The sequence below is a fragment of the Scyliorhinus canicula genome, chromosome 2 (assembly GCF_902713615.1).
Source record: "Scyliorhinus canicula chromosome 2, sScyCan1.1, whole genome shotgun sequence".
Taxonomy (NCBI): Eukaryota; Metazoa; Chordata; class Chondrichthyes; order Carcharhiniformes; family Scyliorhinidae; genus Scyliorhinus; species Scyliorhinus canicula.
The window spans coordinates 262,945,749-262,963,960 of NC_052147.1; the positions used below are offsets into that span (position 1 = coordinate 262,945,749).

The 18,212-nt window shown below is 46.1% G+C and overlaps 1 protein-coding gene across 12 annotated transcripts in view; it reads right to left on the minus strand.

The window, feature by feature from the left end:
• The window catches only part of neb (nebulin), a 361,584-nt gene that overhangs the window by 288,590 nt on the left and 54,782 nt on the right, over positions 1–18,212 (minus strand). For all 12 annotated transcript variants that reach the window (XM_038790010.1, XM_038790016.1, XM_038790008.1 and 9 more), the window contains 7 exons: positions 14,613–14,720; positions 12,493–12,606; positions 8,913–9,110; positions 8,605–8,712; positions 7,405–7,503; positions 5,083–5,187; positions 1,876–1,983 (listed from right to left, as the gene is read on the minus strand). In XM_038790010.1, coding sequence (XP_038645938.1) covers positions 1,876–1,983; positions 5,083–5,187; positions 7,405–7,503; positions 8,605–8,712; positions 8,913–9,110; positions 12,493–12,606; positions 14,613–14,720 — 840 coding nt within the window. The remainder of the gene's footprint in view (positions 1–1,875; positions 1,984–5,082; positions 5,188–7,404; positions 7,504–8,604; positions 8,713–8,912; positions 9,111–12,492; positions 12,607–14,612; positions 14,721–18,212) is intronic.

Sequence of the window (18,212 nt, forward strand, 5' to 3'; positions counted from 1 at the left end):
AATGCCCTCATTTCAACATAGGCCCTCCCATTTTCACAAGATCAGCCCTGCTGTGGATCACATAATTATTCCTCCTGTAAAGTTAGTAAAGTCAGCATAGTCCCCAGATGACCATAGGCTGCTTTCCCCTTTGAGGGGGAAAGGTAACAGGTGATGATTTAACCTGAGGAGCACCACACCTCAGGTGAGCAGCAAGATTGAGAAGGCGGGGCCTTCATGAATAACCTCAGTGGGAACGGGAATTGAATCCACGCTGTTGCCGTCGCTCTGTATCACGAACCAGCTGTCCAGCCAACTGACCCTCTCCTGTACCTTAACATGGCAGGGAAATTTGAGGGAAGAGTGACTTTGGATCACTCTTGGACGTCTCTATTAGAAAGGAGCTGGTTATTTGTCTTCTTATCAGGGACATAGCACATTAGAAGATGTGGAGTAGGTAAAGGTTACTCAGTAAGTAAACATGCCTTCATCCGTCAAACTGTTCCATCCAGAGACCATAAGCCATGTCATTCTGTCGACAGTGCAGTGGAAATGCCCTGTTTCACAGATTTTACCACACTTGCAGCAAAGTCACAAATCCAAATCATAAGCAACTCCAAGGAAATTCTAGACTCACACCTGTTTAGTCTCTCGAACAGTCATGACAAGGTGGATTCAACCCCTTCGCATTCGAGACCTTGGGTAGGATTCTCCAGTTGCCGATGCCAAAATCAGGTTCGGCGATTGGGCGGAGAATCACCATTTGCGCCGAAATCAGGGGCGGCGGCGCTGCTTTTGCGATGCTCCGACTCCTCAAAAACGAGTATGCCGCACGCCGTATAGACGGCCTCAGAACGTCAACCGAGGCCCTGCCGATGCTCCGCCCCCAATGAGCCGAGTTCCTGATGGCTTGGGTCACTCATGCTATTTTTGTTCATGAACCCAGCGTGGCGGCTGCAGACTGAGTCCAGTGGCACCACAGTCGGGTTGGGGGGAGCCATTCTGCGGGCGGGGGGGGGGGGGGGGGGGGGGGCCTTTAGCGGGAGCTGGGGACACTGGTGTGGGGTGGTCCGGGAGTAGCGAGGGGGGTTACTGGGGGTCAGTATGTGGCAGGCCGGGTCTCCGCGTGACCGGCGCTATGTTATATGGCGCGGCCGCAGCAGGCTGCTGCTGTGCGCATGCCAGCCACCGACCCGACAATTCTCCAGCCTTTTCCACAGGTAAAGCCAGGGACTTTACACTGCGTGTCTGCTAGCCCCCCCACCAGATGGAGGATCAGAGCAGCTTGTGTGCCATTTCTTCAGGCATAAAACGGCACTGTTCCCACGCTGGCGTCGGCACTTAGTCTTCAAATCAGAGAATCAGCCCCTTGAGTGAGCATCGATCAGCACTGGTCCCCACAAACAGAGGCCAGATGGAACAGCACTCGTGGGGGTCTCCCAGAGGATTGGAGGTCCCAGCTGTATGCCCTTTGGCCAGGGTGGTGCCATAGCACTGCTGGTGCCACCTGGGTACCCTGGCAGTGCCGCAGTGCACCCTGCCAGTGCCAGCCTGGTGCTGCCAAGTGCCAGGAAACACACGGCGAAACGTGCTCGCTAGGGGACTTTGTTCCCTTTTGGCAGAATCGCGCCCTCTGTCTGGATCTATTTCACATATCCATTACTCAATGAGCCTTTTATTTTAATCTCTAACCTTTCAGGAGGCTTGTGAATTTTATATTCTTGTCCTATTGTCTTATACTCATTGTCAAAGTTCAATAACATTAACTTTATCGCCATCTTATTTCAAATTTATCCACACCACAGGACACAAGGAAAATAAAAATCGGCAGAATAAAATGGTATGGGTAAGAAGTGTAACAAAGTACTATTAAAAATATGAACATTGTGTACTTACATCACTAGCATTATGCCGAGCAGATTTAGCAGCGATAATTGGAATAGCGTCGAACGTAAGGTTATAACCCTTTGCTAAATCCTTTTTCCACGCTTGTTTGTAGCAGTTCTGCAAATGGAAGTGATATTTAATTAAATCATGACAAAAATAGTAACGTTGGCGAGGTTCAGAACTACACAAAATTATATGAAACTGAGCTGATGTATAATTTGGTGGGCAGTGTGTACATCGATTAAAAAATCGTCTGGTTGAGCTGCGTTGCTGCCAGTTCAAGCAGGCTATTGGCTACCAGTCAGATCCACTGAGAGATAGCCAAAGTCACTTCCTCCAGGACGCACGATTTCAAGCAGAAAATGCTTTTGCGTGCAAAACTTTGGAAATCTGAGGGACTTGTCACTGAATGGGCTGTGCCAAATCATTTGCCTGGTATTATGAGTGGTCTGCTGCAGCCCTGATTTAAGAGAATGGACCTCAGCTTTCCACTCCTCCACTTTGAGATGCATCTCAGGCTGATGGAGAGATGCTGAATGGTAAGCCAAATGTGTCCTCGGAGCACAGAAGTTTCGGTCCTTTCGTGCCAAAGTCACAAGCAGCACCAGTAGGCCATTCAGCCCCTCGAGCATGCTCCACCATTCAGACAGATCATAGTGGATCTGCAGTACAACCCACTTTCGCTCCAAACCCATAACCTAACAAAAATCTACTATTTTCAGATTGAAAACTCCAATCATCCCGCAATCAATCGAGGAGAATATTCCAAATTTCTATTCCCCTTTGTATGAAGACATACTTTCTGAGTTGCCTCCTACACACACCCAATTGGTCATTTGGCATGTGCAGGAACTAAATGAAGAATGGCAGATCATTTATCACTTAGCTCCTTTGACCAATTTCCAAAGTCACTGCCCCCAGGTTGCACAATTTTGGCGGAATTGTAGTATTGCAACATATTTTAATTTTTGGAATCTCTGGTGAAGATGTGTAGGTAGGAGGGATGGCAACCAAGAAACTTAATTTCAAAACTTAGCAGTATCTTTGTTGCTTTGCACTTTACACAAACGTCATTGGGAAAAACAATTACATCTGGTAGAAAGGAGACCTTTATAACCATGGGAGGGGCAGAGAACAATGCCAACCTCCAGTGCCATGGAAATGGGAAATTGCTGCCCGTGGCTACCATCCTCACCACCACAACAACCACTCCTTCCTTCCCCTCAAAATGTGTCCAGCCCTTTGGTGGTATCCCTAGAATTTTGAAGGAAAAGAGAACAGCTGGAATTTGACACTAATTGCTACAATATCAAAGGGAAAAATCTCAATAAACTGCTGGCAAAATTACTTTGGGTATCAACGATAGTGACATTTAAGGGGCATCTTGACAAATACATCAATAGGATGGGAATAGAGGGATACGGACGCAGGAAGTGTAGAAGATTTTAGTTTAGACGGGCAGCATGGTCGGCACGGGCTTGGAGGGCCGAAGGGCCTGTTCCTGTGCTGTACTTTTCTTTGTTCTTTGTTCTTTATCATTCACTGCTTTTTTAACAATATTCTTTCTTTTTTTTATTTTATAAATTTAGAGTACCCAATTAATTTTTTCCACCTATTCGGCACATCTTTGGGTTGTGGGGGCGAAACCCACGCAAGCACGGGGAGTAGGTGTAAACTCCACACGGACAGTGACCCAGAGCTGGGTTTGAACCTGGGACCTCGGCGCCATGAGGTAACAGTGCTAACCACTGTGCCGCTGTGCAACCCTAACAATATTCTTTCTTGAGATGCGGAGGCCACATCTTACCACTGGTAAGTCCAACATTTACTGGTCTTCTCTCTATTTGCTCTGATTTTGATACAACTGAATGGCTTCCTGAGCCACATCAGAGGGTAGTTAAGAGTCAACCACATTGCAGTCACATATATGCCTGGCCAAGGAAGGACAGTTAGTTTACTTTTCCGAAAGGTCATTTATGAATAAGTTAACTTTTAAGACTAACAGACTGTGTCATGGTTATTTTTACTTGTAACAGTAGTCAGGAAAGTAGTGGTGACATAAAAGTATCAGGGAAATCCAAGAAATAGGAATATATTCTGCTGGTGACGTATTTTAAAAACTGGGAAAATGTACGTTTATTAAGGTAGGGACAGCATAATTGTGTTAATGAAACTAGTGCCTTTGATGTGTTGATGAGATTTGCAGCACTGCAAACAGATGTTTATCAAAGTCAAGTTAGTAACATTGGGGGACAGAACATGAATGGATTGGAATAAATTGTTAAGGTTTCAAAGGAAGAGATACAGGTGTTAAAGAGATCTGGAAATAAAGTTCATAAAGTGAGTGTGCTTTACTTTTACATTCTAAAAGCTAAAAACAAGAAACAAAGGTAATTAGTGTGAGTTCTAAAAAGTTTAGGTCAAATAAGGGAAAAAATGTATTTAAGGAGACGATTAAATATATGTAAGGAGTTGTTTTTGACCTCAGCCAACATAGAAATAGTTGTTTAACGCCCAGAAAAATGTGAAGAAAGCCTATCTTGAAAAACAAGCTGCTTGTTTTACCTCATAAGCAATCCCAAAGTTGTGTAACTGCCTAGTGTGGTAGCTGTTGCTGGTTTTTACAGATTTTTTTAAAAAATCTAGAAACTGTGGTGAAACAACTTGGGGAGCATTAGTTCTGAAGGTAGTTCATTTAAGATTGGTCGGTACTATTTCAATTAGTGATACTGTGTATAGCCATTGTATTAATTAGGTGCAATTCTGGTTTATTTTATTGTTGTTTATTTTATTTCTTAATAAACATTTATTTTATTTAAATCATCACCAACAATCTGGGATATCATTCTCTAGATTTCAAACCTTTCCTCACATTATACCGAATGGCAAAATCATAGTTGAGGGCGGTTGTTTCCATCGTTTACCGCCAGCCATATGCTTCACACATTTTTTTTATTTCCTGATACTTTCAAAAGTGAAATTCAGGTGCAGGCCATGGAGTTCAACGTCTGAAACACAGATTGATTCTGTCTGGAGTTGGAGGCTGGGTTTTACTGCTTCTGCGCTGGTCAGGCAGCGATTTACCTGTTGGTTCAAAGGAATGTTACGCCCGGCCCACAAGACTGTTTGGGCCTTATGTAAGGTCACGGCTGACTTCGGTCCATTTGCTAGAAATGATGCTACTGCGTTTGAACAGATCGCTTCAAAGATACTTACATCACTGGCATTAATAGCGTTGACTCTGGCCTGAATAAACTCTGGCACATCTGGAGGGTAAGTGTACTTGTGGATGATTTTCTCTCCTTTCGCTTTGTATTTGATCTAAATTCACAAAGCAAAGAACAAAAATGTGAGACCGCGACATTGGAATTTTCTTCTGGATACATTAATGAGTTGTGATCACTGGAAAATAAATGGTGCTAAGTGTACAGCCTTCTAAAGGTAAATGGGGAGGCTGGAGAATGAGTCAATAATCATGTTGCACATTATTACTACGCTTGCGGGATTGTATGTAAAATATCCAAAGGCATAGGATTACTTGGTCTGCTACTATGTCGCATAGGCCATGAAAGTTTCAAGCTCGGTACTTGGCCTGTGCTCAATCCACATACAGGAGACAGAGGCCGGAATGTTCGGCTGTTCTCGCTGGCAGGATTCTCTGGTCCCAGTGACAGTGAACCTCCACCTCAAGTTTCCCGGTGGAAGGGGGTGCACAGATCAGGAAATCCTATTGACAGGGGTCTCTGCCGCTGCGAAACACACTGCAGGAGGCGTGGAAATCCTTGACCAGAGGTGCAGAAAATACACTGCAGAGGGGGGGAAAAACACACATAGTTTCCCCTCTTAATCACTATCCAGTGATTCCAGAAGGGAAATACACCTCGAGCTTAAGGACAAGTGTAAGGGTTGCTCAAGATGCCCTCTCTGGTGAAAGGCTGATTACGCAACCCGAGAGAAGATTATTATACAACCACACCAGACCTCTCTATCCGGCCTGCAGACCCCTGTTCACAATGGAACCACAGAACCATAGAATTCCTACAGTGCAGAAGGAGATAATTCGGGCAACCAAAAGAGGGTAGGACCCTCCGACCACACCTAGGCCCATTCCCCTGCCCTAACCCCATAACCCTACCTAACCTGCAAATCTTTGGACACTAAGGGGCATTTTAGCGTGTCCAGTCCACCAAACCCGCAAAGTTTTGGATTATCATAGAATTTACAGTGCAGAAGGAGGTCATTCGGCCCATCGAGTTTGCATCTGCTCTTGGAAAGAGTACCCTACCCAAGGTCAACACCTCCACCCTATCCCCATAACCCAGTAACTCCACCCAACACTAAGGGCAATTTTGGTCACTAAGGGCAATTCATCATGGCCAATCTATCTAACCTGCACATCTTTGGACTGTGGGAGGAAACTGGAAACCCACGCACACACGGGGAGGATGTGCAGACTCCACACAGACAGTGACCTAAGCTGGGATCCTGGAGCTGTGAGGCAATTGTGCTATCCACAATGCTATCGTCCTGCCCTGTGGGATTGTGGGAAGAAACTGGAACACCCTCAGGAAACCCACGCAGACATTGGGAGAACGGACAAACTCCACACAGACAGTTACCCAAGATTGGAATTGAACCCGGGTCCCTGGCGCTGTGAGGCGGCAGTGCTACCCACTGTGCCGCCATGCTGCTCCATTGTGCAATGTCGGTGAGCGAATTTAAAGATTCTTCATAAAACCGCTCCTCCAATCACAGGCAGTTTCTCTCCCAAATTTGCTGTTTCTGGGATCGTCAGTGAGCTAATCAGCAGCAAATGTGGGAGAGGGCCAGTCTCTGATTGGAGGAGCAGCTGTCTTTGACTGGAGGCCTGAAAATATGGCGGGAGAGCAGCGGTGGGTCTGCTGAGGAGGCAGCGAGGCTTTCGGTGTAGCCATAAGAGTCAAAGAGGCTGACAAGCGGGGGATGGGAAAGTAGCTGTTGGGCGGAGCCAGAGTGGCTGCCAGGAAAGAGATAGAGTGACTGCCGAGTGTGGGGACAATGGTTGCTGGGCAGAGCCAAAGTGATTGCTGTACGGAGCAGGGGGTACTCCTGCCCCATATCTTTATGAAATGTGCTCATTGGCCCCATGAGTGAGGAAAAAATTGAAACATGGCCCCTCACACAAAAAGATTCGGCAAGTCTGGTTTAAGTAATAATGTGCAACATGGTAAAAAACCTACAAGAGTCAAGTAAGAGAATGAAGGAGAAATTATTTCAAAACGTTCAGTTTCTTTACCAATCCATTCCTCTACTTTTATACCAATCAGCTCCATTTTTCCAGACCGGTGAACTGTAGTGAAGAATTCTAAACACAATATTACATCAATAGAATAATAAAAATCTTTCAGATACAGCATAAATGGTCAATAATCAAGCATTTTGTTTCAGCAAGTTTTAAGAGTGAAAACAAGTTTTGCCAAATCAACAATATACTCCAGGGTTCAAATCTTATTGCGCCTAGTCAACTGGGGTGAGGGGGTAATCTAAATTTCAACTTACATCACTCCTTTGTTCTTGGTTAGCTTTTGCCAAGAGGGTTTCTGGGGCGTCATCTATTGAAGTGAATTTAATGGTGTCCGGAGGTTGACGATACTTTCTCTGTAATTAAAATAAAAAAAGATGCTTGGTTAAGAAGAAGCCTACATGCTTAGTCGGAGTTATTGTGGTGCAGTGGGCAGTGCCCCTGACTCCGAGCCAGAGGTTCCGTGTTCGAGTCCCAACCCAGCACCTCATGGCCAAGAGTGTTGTGTTTGGTGTACGATATGGAGCACGGAATCTGCCAAACAACTTGTGACTTGTCCAAACCAGGATATTTATTAAATCGCACGTGGTAAGATAATGATCTGTTACAGAGCAAGTTATCTTGGAGTTTCCTTGTACTCCTCTGGAACTACCCCTTGTGCACATCTGTCCTCTTGTACATCTTATAACCATCTGCTGATGGCCGGACGTGCCCCCACTTCCTGTCCTGAGTCCGCATGGCGTGCCTGTGGTAAACACCACTGGCAACACACTACGGTACTGCCACTGTATTACAGATACCATAGTAAATCCCAGCCTGCTGGCTCCTCCCAGCAGGCGACATATAAAAGTGTATGCTCTCCTGCGCTGCTCCCATTCTGGTTCCAGCTGCAGGAGGCACAACATCTTGTGCAATAAAGCCTCAATTGTTTCACCATTCTCGTCTCGTGGTCATTGATGGTACATCAGTGCCTGTACTGCCACCTGCTGGTTGGAGGTCATACCATCAGCGATCTATGATATTTCTTACGGGCACATCACCACAAAGGGAAGGTGTGTTCATATTGTGGCCAAACAGGTTGTGTTATCAGCCGTCAAAATCCTTCCAATGGCAGGCAATAAGAGTGGGAGAGACTCCTGGTCAGCCATGCTTGATGCCGAGTGGCGCCTCTCAAGCTACAAGCCTCTGGCGACTGGGTAACAACCTGTTCCGGGGGAAAAAACTAGCTATGGAAACAAATAAAACCTGCCTTGTGCACCAACTAGATGCAGGAAGTGAAATGACAGCGACATTATGTCGAGTAGCTTTGAATGTATCGTGACAAATCGTATTTGTTGACATGCATACCTTTTGACTATCATGTAATATTAAATTTACCACATTTGATTACACCACAACCAAACTAAAGAATTTATGTGATAGATTTGTTCAATGGCTGTTCAAATCCAAAGACCTACCTCATTAAGGATAGCCATAGCGTTCTTAGCCTTTTCCATATCCAGGGAGCCATAAGGAACCCAGCCAACGCCCTTTTGCCAGTTGTTAAAATCTGCTTTATATTCATTCTGTTAAGAAAACACACAGAAGGGCACATTATTTACCAATAAGAAAACTGCTAATGGTAGAAAGTGAATAATTACTGAGACTCCAGCGGTGCGTTGCATATCACCGGCAAGCCTGTGTGTCCAGCAGGTCAGGGAGGAGTCAAGCTGAGCCCAAGTAATAATAACATGAATTAAACTAATAGATTAAACCAGGTTCTCACATCACTCTGCAGACTGTAGGCTTTCTTAGCCAGATTCAGAGACACGCTGTCAGGAGGCATAACGTAACGGTTTATTGGTTGCTTATAGTGAGAGTTGCTTGCAATTTCCTGAGCTTTCTTGGCCTGGGAGACGTTGATCATATCAAGTGGAGAGTGATACTTAGTTTTCGTCTTTTCGTAGTCCTTTTTATACTCGCGCTGAAAATAAAGAATACATAAGTGAACTTTCAGTTTCTCTGGAATCTACATTATCAAATCGCGGCAGAAACAGCACATTACATTTTACAAAAATTAGCAAGGAGGAGAGAGAAGTGGAAATGGCCTGAGAACAATCTATCATCTCCTGTCTGGCCGTGGGACGAGCTCAATTTGCCGACTTCAGTCAAATTTAAGTTCTTGCGGGATTAGGAATACAATATGATAACATTAGACAGGAATTGGAGAATTTGGATTGGGTGCAGCTGTTGGAGGGTAAATCAACATCGGACATGTGGGAGTCTTTCAAGCGACAGTTCATCAGGATTCAGGAAAATCACGTTCCTGAGAGAATGAAGGGAAAGTATGTGAAGTTTAGGGAGCCTTGGAAACGAGGGATATTGAGAAGCTTGTCAAAAAGAAAACGGAGGCTTTTGTGCGGTATAGAAGGGTGGGGACAGTCAAAACCCTTGAGGAGTATAAAGACAGTAGAAAGGAACTTAAGCTGGAAATTAGGAGGGCTAGGAGGGGCCATGAAAAGTCCTTGGCAAGTAGCATTAAGGTGAGTCCCAACGCTTTTTATTCATATGTAAAAAGTAAGAGGGTGGCCAGGGAAAGGATTGGACCACTTAAGGGCTGTGGGGAGAATCTATGTGTTGAACCAGAGGAAATGGGTGAGGTACTGAATGAGTACTTTGCATCAGTGTTTACCAAAGAAAGGGACATTGTGAAAGATAATTCTTGGCTAGGTTGTGGGGACAGTCTCGGTCACGTCGGTAGTAGGTAATTTATTGGAGAGAATTCTCAGGGACTGGATTTATTTCCATTTGGATCAAATAGAGCCATTAGCATTGGACAGCATGGTTTTGTTAAGGGGAGGTTGTACCTCACTAACGTGATCTGGTTTTTTTGATGATTGATGAGGGTAGCAAGGTGGATGTAGTTTACATGAACTTCAGTAAAGCCTTTGACAAGGTGCCTCATGGCAGACTGGTACAAAAGGTGAAGTCACATGGGATCAGAGGTGAGGTGGTAAGATGGATACAGAACTGGCTCGGTCACAGAAGGCAAAGGGTAGCAGTAGAAGGGTTTTTTTCTGGATGGAAGGTTGTGACTAGTGGTTCCACAGGGATCTGTGCCGGGGCCTCTGTTGTTTGTAGTATACATAAATGATTTGGAGGAAAATGTAGCAGGTCTGATAAGTAAGTTCGTGGATGACACCAAAGTTGGTGGAGTGGCAGATAGTGTTGAGGATTGTCAGAGGGTACAGCAGGGCATAGATTGGAGCCTTGGGCAGAGAAATGGCATATGGAGTTTAATCAGACAAACATGAGGTAATGCATTTTGGTAGAGGGGAAATATACAGTAAACAGCTTAGGAATATAGAAAGTCTGAGAGACCTGGGCATGCAGGTCCACAGATTTTTGAAAGTGGCAACACAAATGGACAATGTAATCAAGAAAGCATACGGACTGCTTGCCTTCATTGATCGGGGCATTGAGTTTAAAAAATGGCAAATCATGCTGCAGTTTTATAGAACCTTGGTAAGGCCGCACTTGGAATATTGCACACAATTCTGGTCGCCCCACTACCAGAAGGATGTGGAGGCTTTGGAGAGGGTGCAAAGGAGGTTTACCAGTGTCTGGAGAGTGTTAGCTATGCGCAGAGGCTGAGCCCGGACTGTTTCCATTAGAATGACAGAGGTTGAGGGGTGACCTGATAGAGGTCTACAAGATTATGAGGGGTATGGTTCGAGTGGATGGGCAGGCACTCTTTCCCAGGGTGGAGGGGTCAGTCACTGGGGGGCATAGGTTTAAGATCCATCGACCAAAATTTAGAGATATGCAAGGCAGGTTTTTTTACACAGAGGGTGGTGAGTGCCTGGAATGTGTTGCCGGGGAGATTGTGGCAGCAGATACATTAACGACGTTCAAAAGGCATCTTGACAATACATGGATAGGATGGGTATAGAGGGATACGGTACAAGGAGGTACTGAGGGTTTTGGCCAAGGGTGGTATCATGACCCGTACAGGCTTGGAGGGCCGAAGGGCTGTTCCTGTGCTAAATTGTTCTTTGTTAAAACTGTCAAATCACGGATCTTTCCAGTGTCAGCTGATTTGCAAACTCTGGTCTGACACCATGTAGTTGTGCAAAATGCAACCTTCTTGATGGAAGTAGAACTTGCTCCACTTCAAACCATATAATTTCAATTTAAATTTCACATTAGTTTTACATGGGCAGCTACACTGTGAATTTCAAATAAAATGCTGTTCACTGAAGGGATTACATTTGTCTTCTTGGCCGGGATTCGATGAATATATAAACAGTGTCTCGAGATAGCTACTATTTTTGGAGGGGGGTGATGTGACTGCTTGTTGATCTCCTAATAAGTTGTTGATGAACTTTACTTATGGTTGACTGCGTCAGCAACCAAGTAGAGCTTTCTGAATGCTACGCACAGATGGATTTGTATCTCTTCCAGTTGCCAAGCTATCAGTTCTTGAACTCAACCGAGTTGATGTGGAATGTCAGTTTATCTATGGGAAAATACCCAAACTAGTCTGGCAATTGAATAGGCATGCTGCTGATTCAATATCTCCCTGAAAAGGTCAAATGTTTGGCAATAAATTTACTTTCCTGAGGAAAATAACTCCTTTGACCTGAAATGTGAGAAGCTTGTTCGAATAATATAATGCTCTCAACTCTGAAGTTCTGGTTTAGTCATGCCTAAAACACATTGGTAGGCTTTGTGGTTGGTGTAAGTCAACATCTCTGCACCCACCTGCAAACTATGGCACAAGGGTTGACACACTCCAGGAGCAGCGAATTCTGCACGTGTTTGAAAAGGTGAGCAACAGGTACATGGAAAATTGACCTGTCAGCCTTCTTTTTCATAGGCCCCACTGTCCTTGCAAACCATCACTCCGTCTCCAACCTCCTTTTCTCTCTCATAGAATCATAGAATTTACAGCGCGGAAGAAGGCCATTCGGCCTATAGAGTCTGCACCGGCCCTTGGAAAGAGCACCCTACTTAAGCCCATACCTCCAACTAACCCCGTAATCCAGTAACCCCACCTAATGTTTTTGGACATTGAGGGCAATTTAGCATGACCAATCCACCTAACCCTGCACATCTTTGGACTGTGGGGGGAAACCGGAGCACCCGGAGGAAGCCCACGCAGACACAGGGAGAACATGCAGACTCTGCACAGACAGTGACCCAAGCCAGGAATCGAACCTGGGACCCTGGAGCTGTGAAGCAACTGTGCTAACCACTGTGATACTGTGCCCTCCACCACCTTGGCCAGGTTGTAGTAACCCAAATCTGCGCCGGTCTTGCCCAGAGGCCATGTTTGAATTAGGTTTCCAACCCTTTTTGCTCACCTCACTCTGCATCTTAGCCACATGCACAGAGTGTAAGATCTTCGGGTCATCCTCAATGCAGCGAGCGCCAACATGTTTCCCGCGAGCCTTTTCATAGCTTAGTTTATATTTGATCTGAAAGATAAACACTTCCATCATTAATAAGGTGAGAATTTGATTTCCGTACATGATTTAAAAGCCAAAATCAGCTACTATTTCTCTCGTGAGCATCGAGTTAAGAAGGTTAGATGAAGAAAAAACATTTTCCTATTTGGCACGCCCAGTCATCAGCTTCAAGAACTCCAGAGTCCTCTGAGCAGAGATGCAAAATAAAACTCTCTTGTGCCTTAAAGATGCTCCTCACCTCCTACTAGTTTCCATTTTCCACACTACTCACCCCATGGTTTACGGAACAAATCCCATTGTATATTTCCACGAATAAGACTTAATTAATGCTAAAATTTACACATCAAACCCACAAGGGCACATACGGCCAGAAGAGGAGACATTCATCCTGTGGATTTGGATTAGATTTAAACCCAATTCAGTCCCCATCCTTTAAAGTATAAAGGCTATTGCTTGAACATGAGCAACAAAATGGAAGAAAGTAAGTCGGACTGACTTCTATTTGCTACATAACTAGGCAGATCCTGTTTATGTTGTATTTTTATGACGATATGAACATAAGTTGCTCATGAGGGATTGTGAAATATGTTGTGAGTTCATTTGTGCAGACTGAGCTAATGGGAACATTTATACATAGGTCAAAAGTTTGGAGATATCAGTAGCAGAGCTGTGTGTGTGCTCTGCTCAATAGCTTAAGTGAAAATAAGACTGGATCACATTTCCTTTCCAGTGATGTCATGATGCAATAATTAAAGGTATATTGCAACATCCCCCTTTTATTTTAAAGATGCTTTCCCGCTTCCAAAGAAGTAGAAGTATTTCCAATACATGTTCATATTTAGTTACCATTACATGAGCATATAGATGGATGAATCTATGAGTCTCTAAAAGCGACACGATAATCTGCTGGTGCGTCCAGACCTGGTAATGGTGACCTTGTCTGGAGGGTTCTTTAATTACTCAAGGTGATTTGTGGGATTGTTATTCTTGGATGTTGTTTCTGGTTGCATTTGGGATTTTTTCTTAGATGCTGTAGCTCTCTCGTAGCTGAGGAGCTGGAACGGACCTGGTTTGTTCTCGGTTATGCATCACTGTTGTGTAATGATTTCATAGGATCTTGGTTCCGAATGTACCCTTGTCACCTCAGCTGGATGCTGCATACCTTCTGTGAGATCTTGGATGCAAACTTGTTCTCCCAAATGTAAACTTGGCAGTTTTGTACCTACATTTTTATCTTGCACACCAACTGCGAGGTACAAGTCAGGAGTGTGATAGAATACTCTCCACTTGCCTGGATGAGTGCAGCTCCAACAACACACAAGAACCTCAATACCATGAAGGACAAAGCAGCCCTACTTGATTGGCACCCCCTTCCGCAAATATTCACTCCTTCCACCTCTGATGCAGTGGCTGCAATGCGTACCATCTACAAGGTGCCCTGCAGGAACTCACCAAGGCTCCTTCAACAGCACCATCCATACCCACAACCACTACCATCCAGATTCTAGATGGACAAGGGCATCGGAACACCGGCAGCTGTAAGTTCCCCTTCAAGCCACTCACCATCCTGACTTGTAAATATATCAGCATTCCTTTACTGTCGCTGGGTCAAAACTCTGGAACTTCCTCCCCAACAGTGGGTTTACCACACCACATGGATTGCATCGGTTCAAGAAGGCAGCTCACCACCACCTTCTCAAGGGCAATTAGGGATTGACAGTAAATGCTGGCCTAGATAGTGAAGCCCACACCCCATGAATGAATTCAAAAATTACTTTGGCCCAACTGATCCATGCCACTCGTCATGCTCTGGGCAAGTCTCCTCCCATTCAACGGCACCTAGTCCCATGAACATATCCTTCATTCCCTATTTTCTCTATCTATTTATCTCACTTCATCTTGAATGCATTTGTGCGATTAACCTCAACTACTCATGGTAGCAGCTCTTGCTTGCTTTTTAGAAATTTTTCATTTGCTGCATATGTTAATGTTAGAAATCATCCAAGATTACTTACGTCACTTGCATTATCTCTATTTGCCTTTGCTGCAAGTACAGGGATTGAATCCTTTTTGATGTGGCAATGTTTGCCCTTGTCTCTGTTCCAGTCATAGTTGTAACAATTCTAGCAAGAAAGAAAGCAGCATGTAAAAGTTAATGGGCAATGCCATGGACCAGATTTTCAAAGTTTGATTGGGGGTGGAATTGGAGATAAGCGAGCACAGAATTTCTCACCTGCTTACCTAGCCAGTACTATTCAGCCCCTGAGACATTTTCACAAAGGCCAGGTTAGGGGTGTAGTGGCTAGCCACCTGCAGGCAACGTGTAGCCAGTTGGCACCATTGATGGGCTAATTAAGGCCGCTCTCTTACATTAACTGGAATTTTCCAGTTTGCAGATGGGTCTCCTGCAGTGTCCAAAATGATAGTAAGAGGCCTGCCTCCCAGAGGCCAACACTGCAGTGAGCTTTTTAAAACCCACTTACCTCAACCACCACGCTATGGTGGTCACAGTTGAGGTTACAGGCCACCCAGCGGCATGCTTCCTTGTCCACGAAGATGGCCTGAATGCTGTGGCCTTTCACTTTAGGTGTATATTTTTGAAACATGTTTGTGGAGCACCTCAAGGCAGAAATGCCCTTTCTCTCTCTCATATAAATTCATAGAATCATAGAATTTGCAATGCAGAAGGAGGCCAATCGGCCCATCGAGTATGCACCAGCCCTTAGAAAGAGCAACCTACCCATGCCAACACCTCCACCCAATCCCTGCAGCCCAGTAACACCCACCTAACCTTTTTGGACATTAAGGGCAATTTAGCAGGGCCAATCCAACTATCTGCCCATCTTTGGACTGTGGGAGGAAACCGGAGCACCCAGAGGAAACCAATGCAGACATAGGGAGAATGTGCAGATTCCGCATAGACAGTGACCCAAGCCGGGAATCGAACCTGGAACCCTGGAGCTGTGAAGCAATCATGCTAACCACTGTGCTGCCGTGCTGCCCCGGCAGCTCCCAGCTTGGATTGTGGAACTGCCAATGTGTCATTATCTCCTGTTGGCCCCCCAGCTTCCAGAGCCTGCCTGCCATCCTGAATTGGATGGTGAATGTGCTCTCTGGCCATTCCTTGGAAAATAGTATCCAATGACAATTTCTGATTCGATGTGGCATCGGGACCAGGATGTGATCCCAAAGTCAGGGTTCCAGCCACAAGTCAAAAATTTAGCTGAAAGTACCTAACAGTGCTTATTCATTTCATGTTTTAATTGTCAAACATGTAGCTTTACAGTGCATGTTTTTCTTATGAAGATACTGGGCGGCATTCTCTCACCCTGGAGCCGGGCCGGAGGACTAGCTCGAATCGCGCAACGCCGCCCCGGCGCCGGTCCGCCGATTCTCCAGCGATTGGAGAATCGGCGCCAGCGCGGTCGCTGTACGGGGACCCAGCGGCGAATCTCGGCCCGGGATGGGACGAGCGGCCACTCAAAAAAAGCCGAGTCCTGCCGGTGCCGTTCACACGTGCTCTTAGCCGGCGGGACCTTGGCGTGAATGCATCGGCCTGGTGGGGGGGAATGGGGATCCGACCCGGGGCGGGGGGGGGGGGCCTCCGCTGTGGCCTGGCCCGCGATCGGGGCCCACCGATCGGTGGGCCAGCCTCTCGGGCTGGGGGGGGGGCTCTTTTGGTCCACGCCGGCCTTGTAGCCGTACGCCATGTTGCATTGGGGCCTGCGCGGAGAAGGGAGCCACTACGCATGCACATAATCACGCCAGTCGCACTGTGCCTGAGCGCATTGGCGCCGGTCCCACTGCGCATGCACAGACGCATGGCGCCCATCTGACGCCAGGGATCGGCAGCTGGAGCGGCGTGGGTCGCTCCAGTGCCATGCTGACCCCCTGTAGTGGTCAAACTTGCTGCTGAGGGCATGTTGATGCCGTCGTGTTTCACGATGGTGTCAACACTTAGCCTCAGGATCACAGAATCCCACTGTGTCACAGTCAGACATATGGTGGTATCTGAATTTCTTTACATACCAGTTCCTGTACTGATAGTCTTTGTGGAAGATAAGTGTTTCTCGGCAGGCAGTAATGGGAAACAGCAGTAGTGGAGGTTTCGGGGACTATTGACTACAATACGATTAAACTGAAGCTAAAGTAATCAGCATCAGAAAAAGCCAAGAGGGAAATATGGGTAGGTTCGACCAGTACTGTGTAACAGTCAGTGTGAAATTATAATACTTTCAAAAGACCTCAAGAGTATAAGTTAAGTACGGTCCAGATACACTTTAAGAAAGCCTTCAACATAGTTCAATAAAAATGACTTTGAATTCAACTAAAAACGAAGGAATCCCATCCACAGTAGGACATGAGAGATTCGGGGCTGGATTCTTCGTTGTCGGAATTCTAGCAACCCAGGAATTTCCCGATGGCGTGGTACTACCCATAATGGGAAACCCCAATGGCCGGCTGGCGATCCCAGCTAAAATGCTGTGGGGGGGGGGGGGGAGGGGGGGGGGAGGGGGGGGGGGGGGCTCCCTCGATCCTGAAGCCCTCCGCCACCATCCCAATCAATTTAATACCAGGGGCAGTGTTAATTGCTTAGATTGACCTCGGGAGGAAGTCCTGCCTTAGAAAGCTGCAAACCATCTGTCAACCTAGCAGCACCAGTTGGGTACAATGGCCACTGCTGGGACTACAGTCAATCCCAGCACACCAAGGAGCCTAGGTAAATGCGCTGTCAGGATTCTCAACATGGAGGGTGAGGGGGTGGGGGTTGGAACAGAAGTTAAACGATTCATTACGTGAGGAAAGGTGCCTCCATAGAGCATAGAGGGCCTGATAGCAGATTGCACAATTAAAGTTGCTGGGCTTGATTCATGATGTTAAGGGTTATGGGGTGCAGGCCGGTAAGTGGAGCTGAGTCCACAAAAAGATCATCCATGATCTTATGAAATGGCGGAGCAGGCTCAAGGGGACAAATGGCCTACTCCTGCTCCTGGTTCTTATGTTCTTATGTTCACCTCCCCCACTGCAGGTAAAATACCAATGGGGTTCTGCTGAGGCTAATTAATGGCCACGTAAAGGCCTAAATAGACCCATGGCCACCCAACATCTCCCCCACCTTCTGTAAAATATCTGACAGGTCGGGAGCAGGCATGTAGACAGTGGAATAGCCATGCATTGGATTTTATGTCATCCCTACAACCTTCAAACTCACTGCCGGGGAGTCTAAAATTCAGCCCAGTAAGTATTCGGCAGAGGAGTATTGTTAGACTGGGGCAGGTGGAAGATGACAGTGAAACCTGGGCTCGTATTCTCAAAGACCCCACTAGTGATTTTAAATGGATGCTGTATTAAGAACAAAGAACAAAGAAAATTACAGCACAGGAACAGGCCCTCCGGCCCTCCCAGCCTGCGCCGATCCAGACCCTTTATCTAAACCTGTCTCCTATTTTCCAAGGTCTCAAGGTGACCAGAAAGCTGCCAGTCAAGCTTGCCCTCCCACTTCCTCCCTCAGGTCATAAGGAACAAATAGGTTCAGTTCAAAATGGAGCCTGAGTAACAGCTGGTTCTTCTCTTCCCCAATCTTCCTCATGGTCCCACACCTCCAACCTCTGGTC